The following is a 14,108-nucleotide window of genomic DNA, read 5'->3' on the forward strand; positions in this document are numbered from 1 at the left end:
CCTACTTTAACACCCCGCCCAGTGGATTATCCCACACCGCAATGGAGACACTGTCAAAGAGAGTTAGTGTCAGGGAGACGAGGGGGAGATGGGAGGGTGGGAGGGGGGTAGAGAGAGGGGAGGCTGGTAGAGTGTGTGAGGCATATGCTGGTGAGAGAGAGGGAGGGATGAAGTGATAGGAATGGAGGGAAAGAGTGAAGGAGAAAGTGAGTGTTGTCCCCAAACTTTGCTGGGTGTCTAGTCGACTTGTCAGTGTTAACCATGATGACAAGGACTTCTCCCCTGGAGGGATGGAGAGACAATGTTCCTGGGCTGTCTATACCTAGAGAAACACATCCATCCACGCTGGTGTGTCCACAACAGCCCAGTGACTCACATGGAGGGTAAAGGGGCACTCTGCAGCTTGGTATGAGGTCATGTGTATTTAGGGATGGCATTGTCTCCAAACTGACATGTCGTCCCCAAATTGACACTACACCCCCTGCCATGCAGGCTTAGGGTGTGTGGGTATATTGGCATCTGTGTGTCCCTCCCACACAGACACCCCTTCTACATATACACATAGACATATCCATGACAGTTAAGAGAGACACTTACAGGGGTCTGGAGTGTCCTAGCAGATGTAACCTCATACCCCCACTCACACACCCTATATATAGTGTGCAGGTTGAACGGGGAACACACAGCAGATGTAACCTCATACCCCCACTCTACAGTGTGCAGGTTGAATGGGGAACACACAGCAGATGTACCCTCACACCCCCACACCCTATATATAGTGTGCAGGTTGAATGGGGAACACACAGCAGATGTACCCTCACACCCCCACTCACACACCCTATATATAGTGTGCAGGTTGAATGGGGAACACACAGCAGATGTACCCTCACACCCCACTCACACACCCTATATATAGTGTGCAGGTTGAACAGGGAACACACAGCAGATGTACCCTCACACCCCCACTCTACAGTGTGCAGGTTGAACAGGGAACACACAGCAGATGTACCCTCACACCCCCACTCACACACCCTATATATAGTGTGCAGGTTGAACAGGGAACACACAGCAGATGTACCCTCACACCCCCACTCTACAGTGTGCAGGTTGAACAGGGAACACACAGCAGATGTACCCTCACACCCCCACTCTACAGTGTGCAGGTTGAACAGGGAACACACAGCAGATGTACCCTCACACCCCCACTCTACAGTGTGCAGGTTGAACAGGGAACACACAGCAGATGTACCCTCACACCCCACTCTACAGTGTGCAGGTTGAACAGGGAACACACAGCAGATGTACCCTCACACCCCCACTCTACAGTATGCAGGTTGAACAGGGAACACACAGCAGATGTACCCTCACACCCCCACTCTACAGTATGCAGGTTGAACAGGGAACACACAGCAGATGTACCCTCACACCCCCACTCTACAGTGTGCAGGTTGAATGGGGAACACACAGCAGATGCCCGACACATTGGTGTTTTTAAAGTTGCTCTAAACAGCAGCTGTTCAGTATCCACTGCCCTCTGGCATCACTCACACACAGCCAGGGCCACACACACACACATAAATATCACTCACACACACATACATTTCACTCACACACACATAAATATCACGCACACACACATAAATATCACGCACACACACACACACACACACACACACATAAATATCACTCACACACACACACACATAAATATCACTCACACACACACACATAAATATCACTCACACACACACACATAAATATCACTCACACACACATATAAATATCACTCACACACACATAAATATCACTCACACACACATAAATATCACTCACACACACATAAATATCACTCACACACACACATAAATATCACTCACACACACACATAAATATCACTCACACACACACATACATTTCACTCACACACAAATATCACACACACAGGAAAACATATGGCGTACACTGGCACAGCACTTCAAACAATCCTAGTGAGATCAGCACAGTGCCCCCCCCCCACACATTCCCTCCTGCTCAAATGTGCACTAACACAACAACACACTAATCAATGTCCAATGTCACACACACACACACACTCTTCCAGCTTCCATCCATTTTATGCACCCACACAATAAATCCTTACATGTGGTCACCTCCCTCTCTCTCTAACCCTCCCCCTCTCTCTCTAACCCCCCCCCTCTCTCTCTAACCCTCCCTCTCTCTCTAACCCTCCCCCTCTCTCTCTCACCCTCCCTCTCTCTCTAACCCTCCCTCTCTCTCTAACCCTCCCTCTCTCTCTAACCCTCCCTCTCTCTCTAACCCTCCCTCTCTCTCTAAACCTCCCCTCTCTCTAACCCTCCCTCTCTCTCTATCCCTCCCACTCTCTCTAACCTTCCCCCTCTCTCTAACCCTCCCCTCTCTCTAACCCTCCCCCTCTCTCTAACCCCCCCTCTCTCTCTAACCCTCCCTCTCTCTCTAACCCTCCCTCTCTCTCTAAACCTCCCTCTTTCTCTAAACCTCCCTCTCTCTCTAAACCTCCCTCTCTCTCTAACCCTCCCTCTCTCTCTAACCCTCCCTCTCTCTCTAACCCTCCCTCTCTCTCTCCAACCCTCCGTCTCTCTCTAAACCTCCCTCTTTCTCTAACCCTCCCTCTCTCTCTAACCCTCCCTCTCTCTCTAACCCTCCCTCTCTCTCTAAACCTCCCCTCTCTCTCTAACCCTCCCTCTCTCTCTCTAACCCTCCCTCTCTCTCTAACCCTCCCTCTCTCTCTCTCCCTCCCCTCTCTCTCTCTAACCCTCCCTCTCTCTCTAACCCTCCCCCTCTCTCTCTCTAACCCTCCCCCTCTCTCTCTCTAACCCTCCCTCTCTCTCTAACCCTCCCTCTCTCTCTAACCCTCCCTCTCTCTCTAACCCTCCCTCTCTCTCTAAACCTCCCTCTCTCTCTAACCCTCCCTCTCTCTCTAACCCTCCCTCTCTCTCTAACCCTCCCTCTCTCTCTAAACCTCCCTCTCTCTCTAACCCTCCCTCTCTCTCTCTAACCCTCCCTCTCTCTCTAACCCACCCTCTCTCTCTCTAACCCTCCCTCTCTCTCTAACCCTCCCTCTCTCTCTAACCCTCCCTCTCTCTCTAACCCTCCCCTCTCTCTCTAACCCTCCCCCTCTCTCTAACCCTCCCTCTCTCTCTAACCCTCCCTCTCTCTCTAACCCTCCCTCTCTCTCTAAACCTCCCCCTCTCTCTAAACCTCCCTCTCTCTCTAAACCTCCCTCTCTCGCTAAACCTCCCTCTCTCGCTAAACCTCCCTCTCTCTCTAAACCTCCCTCTCTCTCTAAACCTCCCTCTCTCGCTAAACCTCCCTCTCTCTCTAAACCTCCCTCTCTCTCTAAACCTCCCTCTCTCTCTAAACCTCCCTCTCTCTCTAAACCTCCCTCTCTCTCTAAACCTCCCTCTCTCTAACCCTCCCTCTCTCTCTAACCCTCCCTCTCTCTCTAACCCTCCCCTCTCTCTCTCTAACCCTCCCTCTCTCTCTAACCCTCCCCCTCTCTCTCTCACCCACCCTCCCTCTCTCTCTAACCCTCCCCTCTCTCTCTCACCCTCCCTCTCTCTCTAACCCTCCCTCTCTCTCTAACCCTCCCACTCTCTCTAACCTCCCTCTCTCTCTAACCCTCCCTCTCTCTCTCTAACCCTCCCCTCTCTCTCTAACCCTCCTCTCTCTCTCTAACCCTCCCTCTCTCTCTAACCCTCCCTCTCTCTCTAACCCTCCCTCTCTCTCTCTAACCCTCCCTCTCTCTCTAACCCTCCCCTCTCTCTAACCCTCCCTCTCTCTCTATAACCCTCCCTCTCTCTCTAACCCTCCCTCTCTCTCTAAACCTCCCTCTCTCTCTAAATCTCCCTCTCTCGCTAAACCTCCCTCTCTCTCTAAACCTCCCTCTCTCTCTAAACCTCCCTCTCTCTAACCCTCCCTCTCTCTCTAACCCTCCCTCTCTCTCTAACCCTCCCTCTCTCTCTCTAACCGTCCATCTCTCTCTAAACATCCCTCTCTCTAAACCTCCCTCTCTCTAACCCTCCCTCTCTCTCTAACCCTCCCTCTCTCTCTAACCCTCCCTCTCTCTCTCTAACCCTCCCTCTCTCTCTAACCCTCCCTCTCTCTCTCTAACCCTCCCTCTCTCTCTAAACCTCCCTCTCTCTCTAAACCTCCCTCTCTCTCTCTCACTCTCCCTCTCTCTCTAACCCTCCCTCTCTCTCTAACCCTCCCTCTCTCTCTAACCCTCCCTCTCTCACTCAGTCAGACAAAGTGGTGCGGTTATAAGAATGGTATCATTCACAGGCTGATTACAGGGGTGTGATGACGAAACAGATGTCTCTGTTAGAACTGTGACCCCAGGCGGTGCCACCTCAACTTATTGTCCTGGTAACCCCCAGGTCGCCGGAAGAAGTGAAACCTTTAGAGAGCAGAGGGGACAAGGACCCCATTGATGGGAGGAGAGACAGAATGGGGATGGGGAAAAGGAAGGGTAGATGGGGGGGTGAGGTCACGGGTAATGAAAGAAAGATATTCCCCCCAATTTCCTTAAAGGAAGAGATCATATGGCATAATGGTAGAGTTGTGAATGTGACCACTATCTCTCCACACACAGGAGACCTTTATGGCTGCTCAGGTAATTGTGGGGTGTAGGGGTAAGGATCAGTTACTGTGTGTGTGTGTGTGTGTGTGTGTGTGTGTGTGGTGTGTGGTGTGTGGTGTGTGGTGTGTGTGTGTGTGTGTGTGTGTGTGTGTGTGTGCGCACACAGGTGCCCGTCTACCTTCCTGGGCCGTTCAGCTATGAATAGACTCACCCATCCTTCCTTCGATTCCTCCATTCATTGTATCCCTCCACCTCTTACTACAACAGCTGGGGAGACCCCCTGCCCTGGACACTATGTGACTGAGGGGCTGCACTGTGCTGGTGACAACACACACCTCCCTCTCTCAGTGTGTTTGATGAGTGGTATCAGTGAGAGGGGCAGCAGCAGCATCAGCTGTGATAATGCTAAGTGTCAGGGAGTGTCTCGGACATTCTCATCTCTCTAATGGCTGTTAACTGTTGATCCAACACTGATAAGACCACAAAGACTGTCTCCTTTTAATGGACTAAACACACACACTTTTTAATGCTTAACGGCAGTAATGTTCAATAAATGTCTTTGGTGCCGTGTATCTCTCCTGCTCCTCCTGTCAAGAGGACACACCAACTCCCCCCACCCCACCTATGATAACTAACTCATAACATGCCTGCATCTTCTCTCTCCCTCCGTGCTCTGCTCTATCATAAGCAGCAACACTAGTTAGATCCCTGGCTCCCGATAAAACACAGAAAGTGTTTTCCTCCAGAACAAGGAGCAGGGTGTTTTCTTCAGTGAGTCATAACAAAACAACTATCCAGACTGAAGGGACGCTGTGATCCCTGTCAGAGACTTATCAGCACAGAGAAGATGAACAGCCTTTCTGTCTTTTTGTGTCCCTAGCATTGTTTCATTGGTCCTGCCGTACCACACTCACCTAGTTTACGACAGTGGAGCACACACACACACCCTCCTCCTCATAGTGACTCTTGGGGAGCAGATATACAGTACTGATAATAGTGGCTGCAGGTCCCATTGATTTTGTTTAGTGAGGAAAATCAAGACATTGGCTGTAGAGCTTGTATGTATGTATGTATGTATGTATGTATGTATGTATGTATGTATGTATGTATGTATGTATGTATGTATGTATGTATGTAGTGTGTGTGTGTGTGTGTGTGTGTGTGTGTGTGTGTGTGTGTGTGTGTGTGTGTGTGTGTGTGTGTGTGTGTGTGTGTCCCAATCCTAAGCCCCTGGGGAATGTCCTAGTAGAGTGTATAGTGTAGGATACAGCATATACAGAGATAACATCCCAGACACTGGGGAGACTGTCTATGAGTCCCAATGACTGGAAGAGTCTCTACAGTGGAACTTACTGTATGACTGATGTTACTGCCACTACGCACTTATACAATCACAAGTTGCTGGGACTTTGGCTACATTAGCTGCAAAAAAACGTGCACGCACACACAAACACACAAACTGCACTAATCCATGCTAAAACACACACACACACACACACACACACACACACACACACACACACACACACACACACACACACACACACACACACACACACACACACACACACACACACACACACACACACACACACACTTGCCCTTTTTGAAGGAAAGACAAAAGCGATGTGTGTCTGATAAGAAGAGGCGCCACACCGGTGGCAGGCTAGAGACTGATAACTATCACTACCCTCCTCCTCCCTTCCTCATCTCCTACCTCCTCTCGTCTCTTCTCCTCTCCTCCTTCAGTCCTCCAGACAACAAGGAGAGAAGGAGGGGAAGCCTTCCTGGTTCAAACCAGGTAAGAATGCACTTTGTAGATGATTTTGGTTTATGGTGAAAGGGAGTGAGATACCTCGTCAAAACATGCTTCAAGCGAAGATACAGGGTGAATAAAACAAACAGGGCTAGGTTACTGTACCTTCTACAGACATAAAACCATAATAAACACACGGCAGAAATACCAAGACATCATACTAGTCACATTGATCCTAACGGTGGCTTCAGAATGACAGAAAAAAAAACGAGCACTAAATCCAATTGGGATTCTCACAAGATCAGTACAACGACAATAACCCGTAGAGAACAACACTGTATGTGCCAGCTTTCATCTCAACATGATTGGATTAAACCCTAACATCATAAGAAGAAAGGCCAAACGTAAAAAGAGACCATCTTTAAAGCAGATCAATCTAATCTAATACACAGATCAGGCCAATCACAATGCAGGGTTATGATTATGTCATCACTAGGACTATCTCCGGCTTGGACACTGTGAAAAGTCAGAGTAGATTATCATGTAGGTCATTATGTGGTTTAACGTGGTTCTGCGTGTTTGAAGAGGAAAACAAAGGCTGGGGTGTACGCCAGACCCACAGTCATAATGTTACGATCACTATGAATGAGATACAGTTGACACAGGTCACTGGTCTTGCATTTACGTGTGTGTGTGTGTGTGTGTGTGTGTGTGTGTGTGTGTGTGTGTGTGTGTGTGTGTGTGTGTGTGTGTGTGTGTGTGTGTGTGTGTGTGTGTGTGTGTGTACGTGTGTGTGTACGTGTGTGTGTACGTGTGTGAGTGTGTGTGTGTGTGTGTGTACGTGTGTGTGTGTGTGTGTGTGTGTGTGTGTGCGTGTATGTGTGTGTGTGGTGTGTGTGTGTACGTGTGTGTGTACGTGTGTGTACGTGTGTGTGTGTGTACGTGTGTGTGTGTGTGTGTGTGTGTGTGTGTGTGTGTGTGTGTGTGTGTGTGTGTGTGTGTGTGTGTGTGTGTGTGTGTGTACGTGTGTGTGTACGTGTGTGTGTGTGTGTGTGTGTGTACGTGTGTGTGTGTACGTGTGTGTGTGTGTGTGTGTGTGTGTGTGTGTGTGTGTGTGTGTGTGTGTGTGTGTGTGTGTACGTGTGTGTGTGTGTGTGTGTGTATACAGACCTCCTTCTGTGTTGAACAAGGTGAAGACACTTGTACACAGTCTCATACCACATATATACATATATCAACACAGACAGGTAGAATAGTATAGTATATAGTAGCATGATTCCTACCCGATCCTATATCAATGACCGTCCCCTGTCCCCTCCGTTCAGCCACCAGCCGAGAGGAACCAGGCATGCTGACCGGCTCAGAACGCACGGGCTGGATCCTACACACACAGAAATGTACAGCTACTTATGTATGTATGTATGTATGTATATATATATATCATAGAATAATTGAGATAAAATCTTATAATCTTATTTTTGCAAGACCTGTTCAAAATAACAGAAGTCACATACAACTACGGCAGCATGATTGTCCACCTACCTGAGACTGTGTAGGTCCAGGTCATCAGTGTGGAAGTCCAACAGAGGCTGTTGAATGTCGCTGGGGCCCTGGGACTGCAGCACGGAGGAGGAGGAGGAGATGACCGTAGTCTGACCAGATGGGTGGATGGTCTTAAACTGGAACTGAGGACCCATCCACAGCCGACGGTGAGGCCCTGTGTGGGTGACTATCTCCACCTGGTAGGGGTCAGACAATAACATTAGCATGCTAGCAACATAAAACCACTGGAATAGTGCAGTTACCTTCTTATTTCACTTAGGTTAAACTAAAATACTGCTACTGTGTTTGTGTACAAACTGCTGAAAACCAGTTTCCCATTTGGGATGAATAAAATAACTACTACAGCGTCACTGTCCACATCCGTTCTAGATGTAAACCTGTCAGACTAGAGCCTGTTGTCCACAGAGACAAGACGCTGTAGTCACAATGAGCTGGCGGGTGTGTGCAGTAGGGGAAGAGGAAATGAGGGAGACAGATTTCCATGGCAACAGGATTAGAGGACGAGCGTCAGAGCCACATTAGCGTCATCATTTCTGAGAAATGCTACTGTGGCCGTTAAGGCTCAGGAACAGCTGTCCGCAGAGTCTTCCCCCTGAGAGATGGCATGGTGGGCCTTAACATGACAGAGTGGCAGACTCCAGAGACGTTTGTCAGTAATGTTACACTAGATGGGAGAGGAGGAGAGGACACAACAATTGTAACTAGCTTTCACCTTCTCTTTTTACTCCCAATTTCTTATTCCCTCTCCCTCCCTGACTCTCCCCCACTGCCCCCATTCCCACTCTGCCCTCATTCCCTCTCGCCCTCTGCCCTCTCCCTTCTGCCCCATTCCCTCTCCCTCACGCCCCATTCCCTCTGCCTTCTCCCTCATTCCCTCTCCCTTCTGCCCCATTCCCTCTGCCCTCATTCCCTCTCCCTTCTGCCCCATTCCCTCTAGCCCTCTCCCTCACGCCCCATTCCCTCTGCCCTCTCCCTCATTCCCTCTCCCTTCTGCCCCATTCCCTCTGCCCTCTCCCTTCTGCCCCATTCCCTCTAGCCCTCTCCCTCACGCCCCATTCCCTCTGCCCTCTCCCTCATTCCCTCTCCCTTCTGCCCCATTCCCTCTCGACCTCGCCTCTCCCCCATTTCCTCCTCACTCCGCCCTCTCCCTCATTCCCTCTCCTCTCCCCCATCCCCCCCCTCCCTCATTCCCTCTCCTCTCCCCATTCCCTCCCCCCTCTCCCTCATTCCCTCTCCTCCATCTGCCCTATCCAACTTTCTTCATCACTAAGAGCTTCTCACAAACTTCAGTTTTCTCTTTATTTAACACAGACTCTCCTTCTTCCACACTCCATCCCCCTCTCTCATGTCTACTTGGCAGTGAAAGAGCCAAGACAGGGGTGACAGCTTAGGGTCTCGTAATACGTCCGTGGTGTGTGTGACACGTGGCCTGGCACAGCTGTGTAAATTAGGCCACAGAGAGGGGGAGGGAGGAGGATTTCAGTGTGTGTGTGTGTGTGTACTCGCCAGTTAACACCATCAGTGTCGCCCAGCCCCAGAGATAAACAGATGCCATGGTTCTCATCAGTGTCGGGGCGCAGGGCCAGATGTTGCCCTCTCCTCTCCCCTCCTCTGCCCTCCTGTCTATCTGTCTGTCATGCCCAGTTCTCCTTGTCTCTGCCCTCCTGTCTATCCTACTATCATGCCCAGCTCTCCTCGTCTCTGCCCCCCTGTCTATCTGTCTGTCATGCCCAGCTCTCCATGTCTCTGCCCTCCTGTCTATCGGTCTGTCATGCCCAGCTCTCCTCGTCTCTGCCCTCCTGTCTATCTGTCTGTCATGCCCAGCTCTCCTCGTCTCTGCCCTCCTGTCTATCTGTCTGTCATGCCCAGCTCTCCTTGTCTCTGCCCTCCTGTCTATCTGTCTGTCATGCCCAGCTCTCCTTGTCTCTGCCCTCCTGTCTATCTGTCTGTCATGCCCAGCTCTCCATGTCTCTGCCCTCCTGTCTATCGGTCTGTCATGCCCAGCTCTCCTCGTCTCTGCCCTCCTGTCTATCTGTCTGTCATGCCCAGCTCTCCTCGTCTCTGCCCTCCTGTCTATCTGTCTGTCATGCTCAGCTCTCCTCGTCTCTGCCCTCCTGTCTATCTGTATGTCATGCCCAGCTCTCCTCGTCTCTGCCCTCCTGTCTATCTGTCTGTCATGCCCAGCTCTCCTCGTCTCTGCCCTCCTGTCTATCTGTCTGTCATGCCCAGCTCTCCATGTCTCTTCCCTCCTGTCTATCTGTCTGTCATGCCCAGCTCTCCATGTCTCTGCCCTCCTGTCTATCTGTCTGTCATGCCCAGCTCTCCATGTCTCTGTCCTCCTGTCTATCTGTCTGTCATGCCCAGCTCTCCATGTCTCTGCCCTCCTGTCTATCTGTCGGTCATGCCCAGCTCTCCTCGTCTCTGCCCTCCTGTCTATCTGTCTGTCATGCCCAGTTCTCCATGTCTCTGCTCTCCTGTCTATCTGTCTGTCATGCCCAGCTCTCCTCGTCTCTGCCCTCCTGTCTATCTGTCTGTCATGCCCAGTTCTCCTTGTCTCTGCCCTCCTGTCTATCCTACTGTCATGCCCAGCTCTCCATGTCTCTGCCCTCCTGTCTATCTGTCTGTCATGCCCAGCTCTCCATGTCTCTGCCCTCCTGTCTATCTGTCTGTCATGCCCAGCTCTCCATGTCTCTGCCCTCCTGTCTATCTGTCTGTCATGCCCAGCTCTCCTGGTCTCTGCCCTCCTGTCTATCTGCCTGTCATGCCCAGCTCTCCTTGTCTCTGCCCCCCTGTCTATCTGCCTGTCATGCCTAGCTCTCCTCGTCTCTGTCCTCCTGTCTATCTGTCTGTCATGCCCAGCTCTCCTTGTCTCTGCCCTCCTGTCTATCTGTCTGTCATGCCCAGCTCTCCTTGTCTCTGCCCTCCTGTCTATCTGTCTGTCATGCCCAGCTCTCCTTGTCTCCTCCTGTCGGTCTGTCGCACCCTGTCCTGACATACTGTGCCTGACAATACAAGTTATAACAGAGTTATGTAGAGCTCACAGAAACACCAATGGACTGTTGATATAACTGCTCAGGGACGTCTGATATGAAGTCACTGTATAGCACAGGAGGTGGAAGAGGGAGAGAATTATAGTCCAGTCTCCAGAGGCCTGGTCGATACTGCAATAACCCAATAGAATGTGTCATGACCGTCAGAGCCTGACCTGATGGAGGGGTATTGAAACCAGGAGGATAAAGGGGAATCTGTGGGGTTGATTCAGGCATTGTTGTCATCTGATGGACCTGAGAGCCACTTACACTATTACGCACAAACTATATCCCAAATGGCCCCCTACTCCCTAAATAGTGTACTACTTCTGACCAGACCTCTATGGGCCCTGGTCAAAAGTAGTGCACTATAAAGGGAATAGGGGGCCATTTGGGACACATGTAATGTCTCCTAAGTCGCGCTACATACAGCGCCCAGACGGACGACACACACCAAGGGTCACAATGAGGAGTTGCATTAGAAACCTGCAGACTCATCTGATTCTGAACACTGCTGATAATCTAATGAAGGGATCTGATTTAATGACATCCACAAGACAGCACTGCTCTAACTCAATCTAACCATTATCATCATACTATACATGTTTCACTATTTATCCTCCAGACTATTGTACAGAACAGAAAGAAACTGACAGCATGACCTTAGAGGGTTTGTGTCTAGAATGAATCAAGACCATTCTTGTCTTCCAGTGCCATTTCAGATTTGAATTTGAAAGGCGACGAGGTAAGTGTGTTGGGATAAACCGGAGGAGCCTCATCCAATGATTTACAAGTGTCAGAATTAGTGTCAATGAAAATACACCGTGCTGTTTCCTGAGGATAGCACTGCGACAACCGACAAAGTCTTGTGGTAACTTTGTTGAGTGCAATAAGTCAGAACCTTGGCTTAACAACTTTGTCTGACAGACAACACCATAACGCCGTGTCCCGCCATAACGCCGTGTCCCGCCATAACGCCGTGTCCCGCCATAACGCCGTGTCCCGCCATAACGCGTGTCCCCCCTGTGTCCCCCATAAATAACGCCGTGTCCCCCATAACGCCGTGTCCCCATAACGCCGTGTCCCCCATAACGCCGTGTCCCGCCATAACGCCGTGTCCCCCATAACGCCGTGTCCCCCATAACGCCGTGTCCCGCCATAACGCCGTGTCCCCCATAACGCCGTGTCCCGCCATAACGCCGTGTCTCCCATAACGCCGTGTCCCACCATAACGCCGTGTCCCCCATAACGCCGTGTCCCCCTATAACGCCGTGTCCCCCATAACGCCGTGTCCGCCATAACGCCGTGTCCCCCATAACGCGTGTCCCCCATAACGCCGTGTCCCCCATAACGCGTGTCCCGTGTCCCCCATAACGCCGTGTCCCGCCATAACGCCGTGTCCCCCATAACGCCGTGTCCCCCATAACGCCGTGTCCCGCCATAACGCCGTGTCTCCCATAACGCCGTGTCCCCCATAACGCCGTGTCCCCCATAACGCCGTGTCCCCCATAACGCCGTGTCCCCATAACGCCGTGTCCGCCATAACGCCGTGTCCCCCGTAACGCCGTGTCCCCCATAACGCGTGTCCCCCATAACGCCGTGTCCCATAACGCCGTGTCCCCCCATAACGCCGTGTCCCCCATAACGCCGTGTCCCCCATAACGCCGTGTCCCCCATAACGCCGTGTCCCCCATAACGCCGTGTCCCCCATAACGCCGTGTCCCCCATAACGCCGTGTCCCCATAACGCCGTGTCCCCCCCCATAACGCCGTGTCCCCCATAACGCCGTGTCCCCATAACGCCGTGTCCCCCATAACGCCGTGTCCCGTGTCCCCCATAACGCCGTGTCCCCGCATAACCCGTGTCCCCCATAACGCCGTGTCCGCCATAACGCCGTGTCCCCCATAACGCCGTGTCCCCCATAACGCCGTGTCTCGCCATAACGCCGTGTATAACGCCGTGTCCCCCATAACGCGTGTCCCGCCATAACGCCGTGTCCCCATAACGCGTGTCCCGCTATAACGCCGTGTCCCCATAACGCCGTGTCCCCCATAACGCCGTGTCCCCCATAACGCCGTGTCCCGCCATAACGCGTGTCCCCCTATAACGCCGTGTCCCCCATAACGCCGTGTCCCCTATAACGCCGTGTCCCCCATAACGCCGTGTCCCCATAACGCCGTGTCCCCCATAACGCCGTGTCCCCCATAACGCCGTGTCCCCCATAACGCCGTGTCCCCCATAACGCCGTGTCCCCCATAACGCCGTGTCCCCCATAACGCCGTGTCCCCCATAACGCCGTGTCCCCCATAACGCCGTGTCCCCCATAACGCCGTGTCCTCCCGTGTCCCCCATAACGCCGTGTCCCCCATAACGCGTGTCCCCCATAACGCGTGTCGCCATAACGCCGTGTCCCCATAACGCCGTGTCCCCATAACGCCGTGTCCCCCTATAACGCCGTGTCCCCATAACGCCGTGTCCCGCATAACGCCGTGTCCCCCATAACGCCGTGTCCCCCATAACGCGTGTCCCCATAACGCCGTGTCCCCCATAACGCCGTGTCCCCATAACGCGTGTCCCCCATAACGCCGTGTCCCCCATAACGCCGTGTCCCCATAACGCCGTGTCCCCCATAACGCCGTGTCCCGCATAACGCCGTGTCCCCCATAACGCCGTGTCCCCCATAACGCCGTGTCCCCTATAACGCCGTGTCCCCCATAACGCCGTGTCCCGCCATAACGCCGTGTCCCGCCATAACGCGTGTCTCCCATAACGCCGTGTCCCGCCATAACGCCGTGTCCCCATAACGCCGTGTCCCGCCATAACGCCGTGTCCCCCATAACGCCGTGTCCCGCCATAACGCCGTGTCTCCCATAACGCCGTGTCCCCCATAACGCCGTGTCCCCCATAACGCCGTGTCCCCCATAACGTGTCCCCCATAACCGTGTCCCCCATAACGCCGTGTCCCCCATAACGCCATGTCCCCCATAACGCCGTGTCCCCCATAACGCTGTGTCCCCCATAACGCTGTGTCCCCCATCACTGCTTGGCAGTTTGAAGCTGTACCTTACCAAAACAGCACAACTCCCTCTAGTGGCCTGGCTGCCAACCTCCATTTACAAAGACTTCACCTGGCTAATAATAG

General features: G+C 52.2%; 1 protein-coding gene and 1 long non-coding RNA gene across 10 annotated transcripts in view; one reads left to right on the top strand and one right to left on the bottom strand.

Annotated features, from left to right (window-relative positions):
* LOC118396856 (BCAS3 microtubule associated cell migration factor) overlaps positions 1-14,108 on the bottom strand; it is a 367,384-nt gene that overhangs the window by 200,340 nt on the left and 152,936 nt on the right. For all 6 annotated transcript variants that reach the window (XM_052467521.1, XM_052467520.1, XM_052467524.1 and 3 more), the window contains 2 exons: positions 7,917-8,113; positions 7,658-7,755 (listed from right to left, as the gene is read on the bottom strand). In XM_052467521.1, the coding sequence (XP_052323481.1) occupies positions 7,658-7,755; positions 7,917-8,113 (295 nt within the window). The remainder of the gene's footprint in view (positions 1-7,657; positions 7,756-7,916; positions 8,114-14,108) is intronic.
* On the top strand, positions 628-1,704 carry LOC127908670 (uncharacterized). 4 transcript variants are annotated; one of them, XR_008067935.1, is made up of 5 exons: positions 628-666; positions 787-855; positions 924-980; positions 1,050-1,220; positions 1,391-1,704. It is a non-coding gene; the product is annotated as an uncharacterized LOC127908670 (long non-coding RNA). The 4 variants fall into 4 exon arrangements; XR_008067934.1 differs by having other exon boundaries at positions 924-1,220; XR_008067932.1 differs by lacking the exon at positions 628-666 and having other exon boundaries at positions 758-855; positions 924-1,220.

The sequence above is a fragment of the Oncorhynchus keta genome, chromosome 18 (genome assembly GCF_023373465.1).
Source record: "Oncorhynchus keta strain PuntledgeMale-10-30-2019 chromosome 18, Oket_V2, whole genome shotgun sequence".
NCBI classification, from domain to species: domain Eukaryota; kingdom Metazoa; phylum Chordata; class Actinopteri; order Salmoniformes; family Salmonidae; genus Oncorhynchus; species Oncorhynchus keta.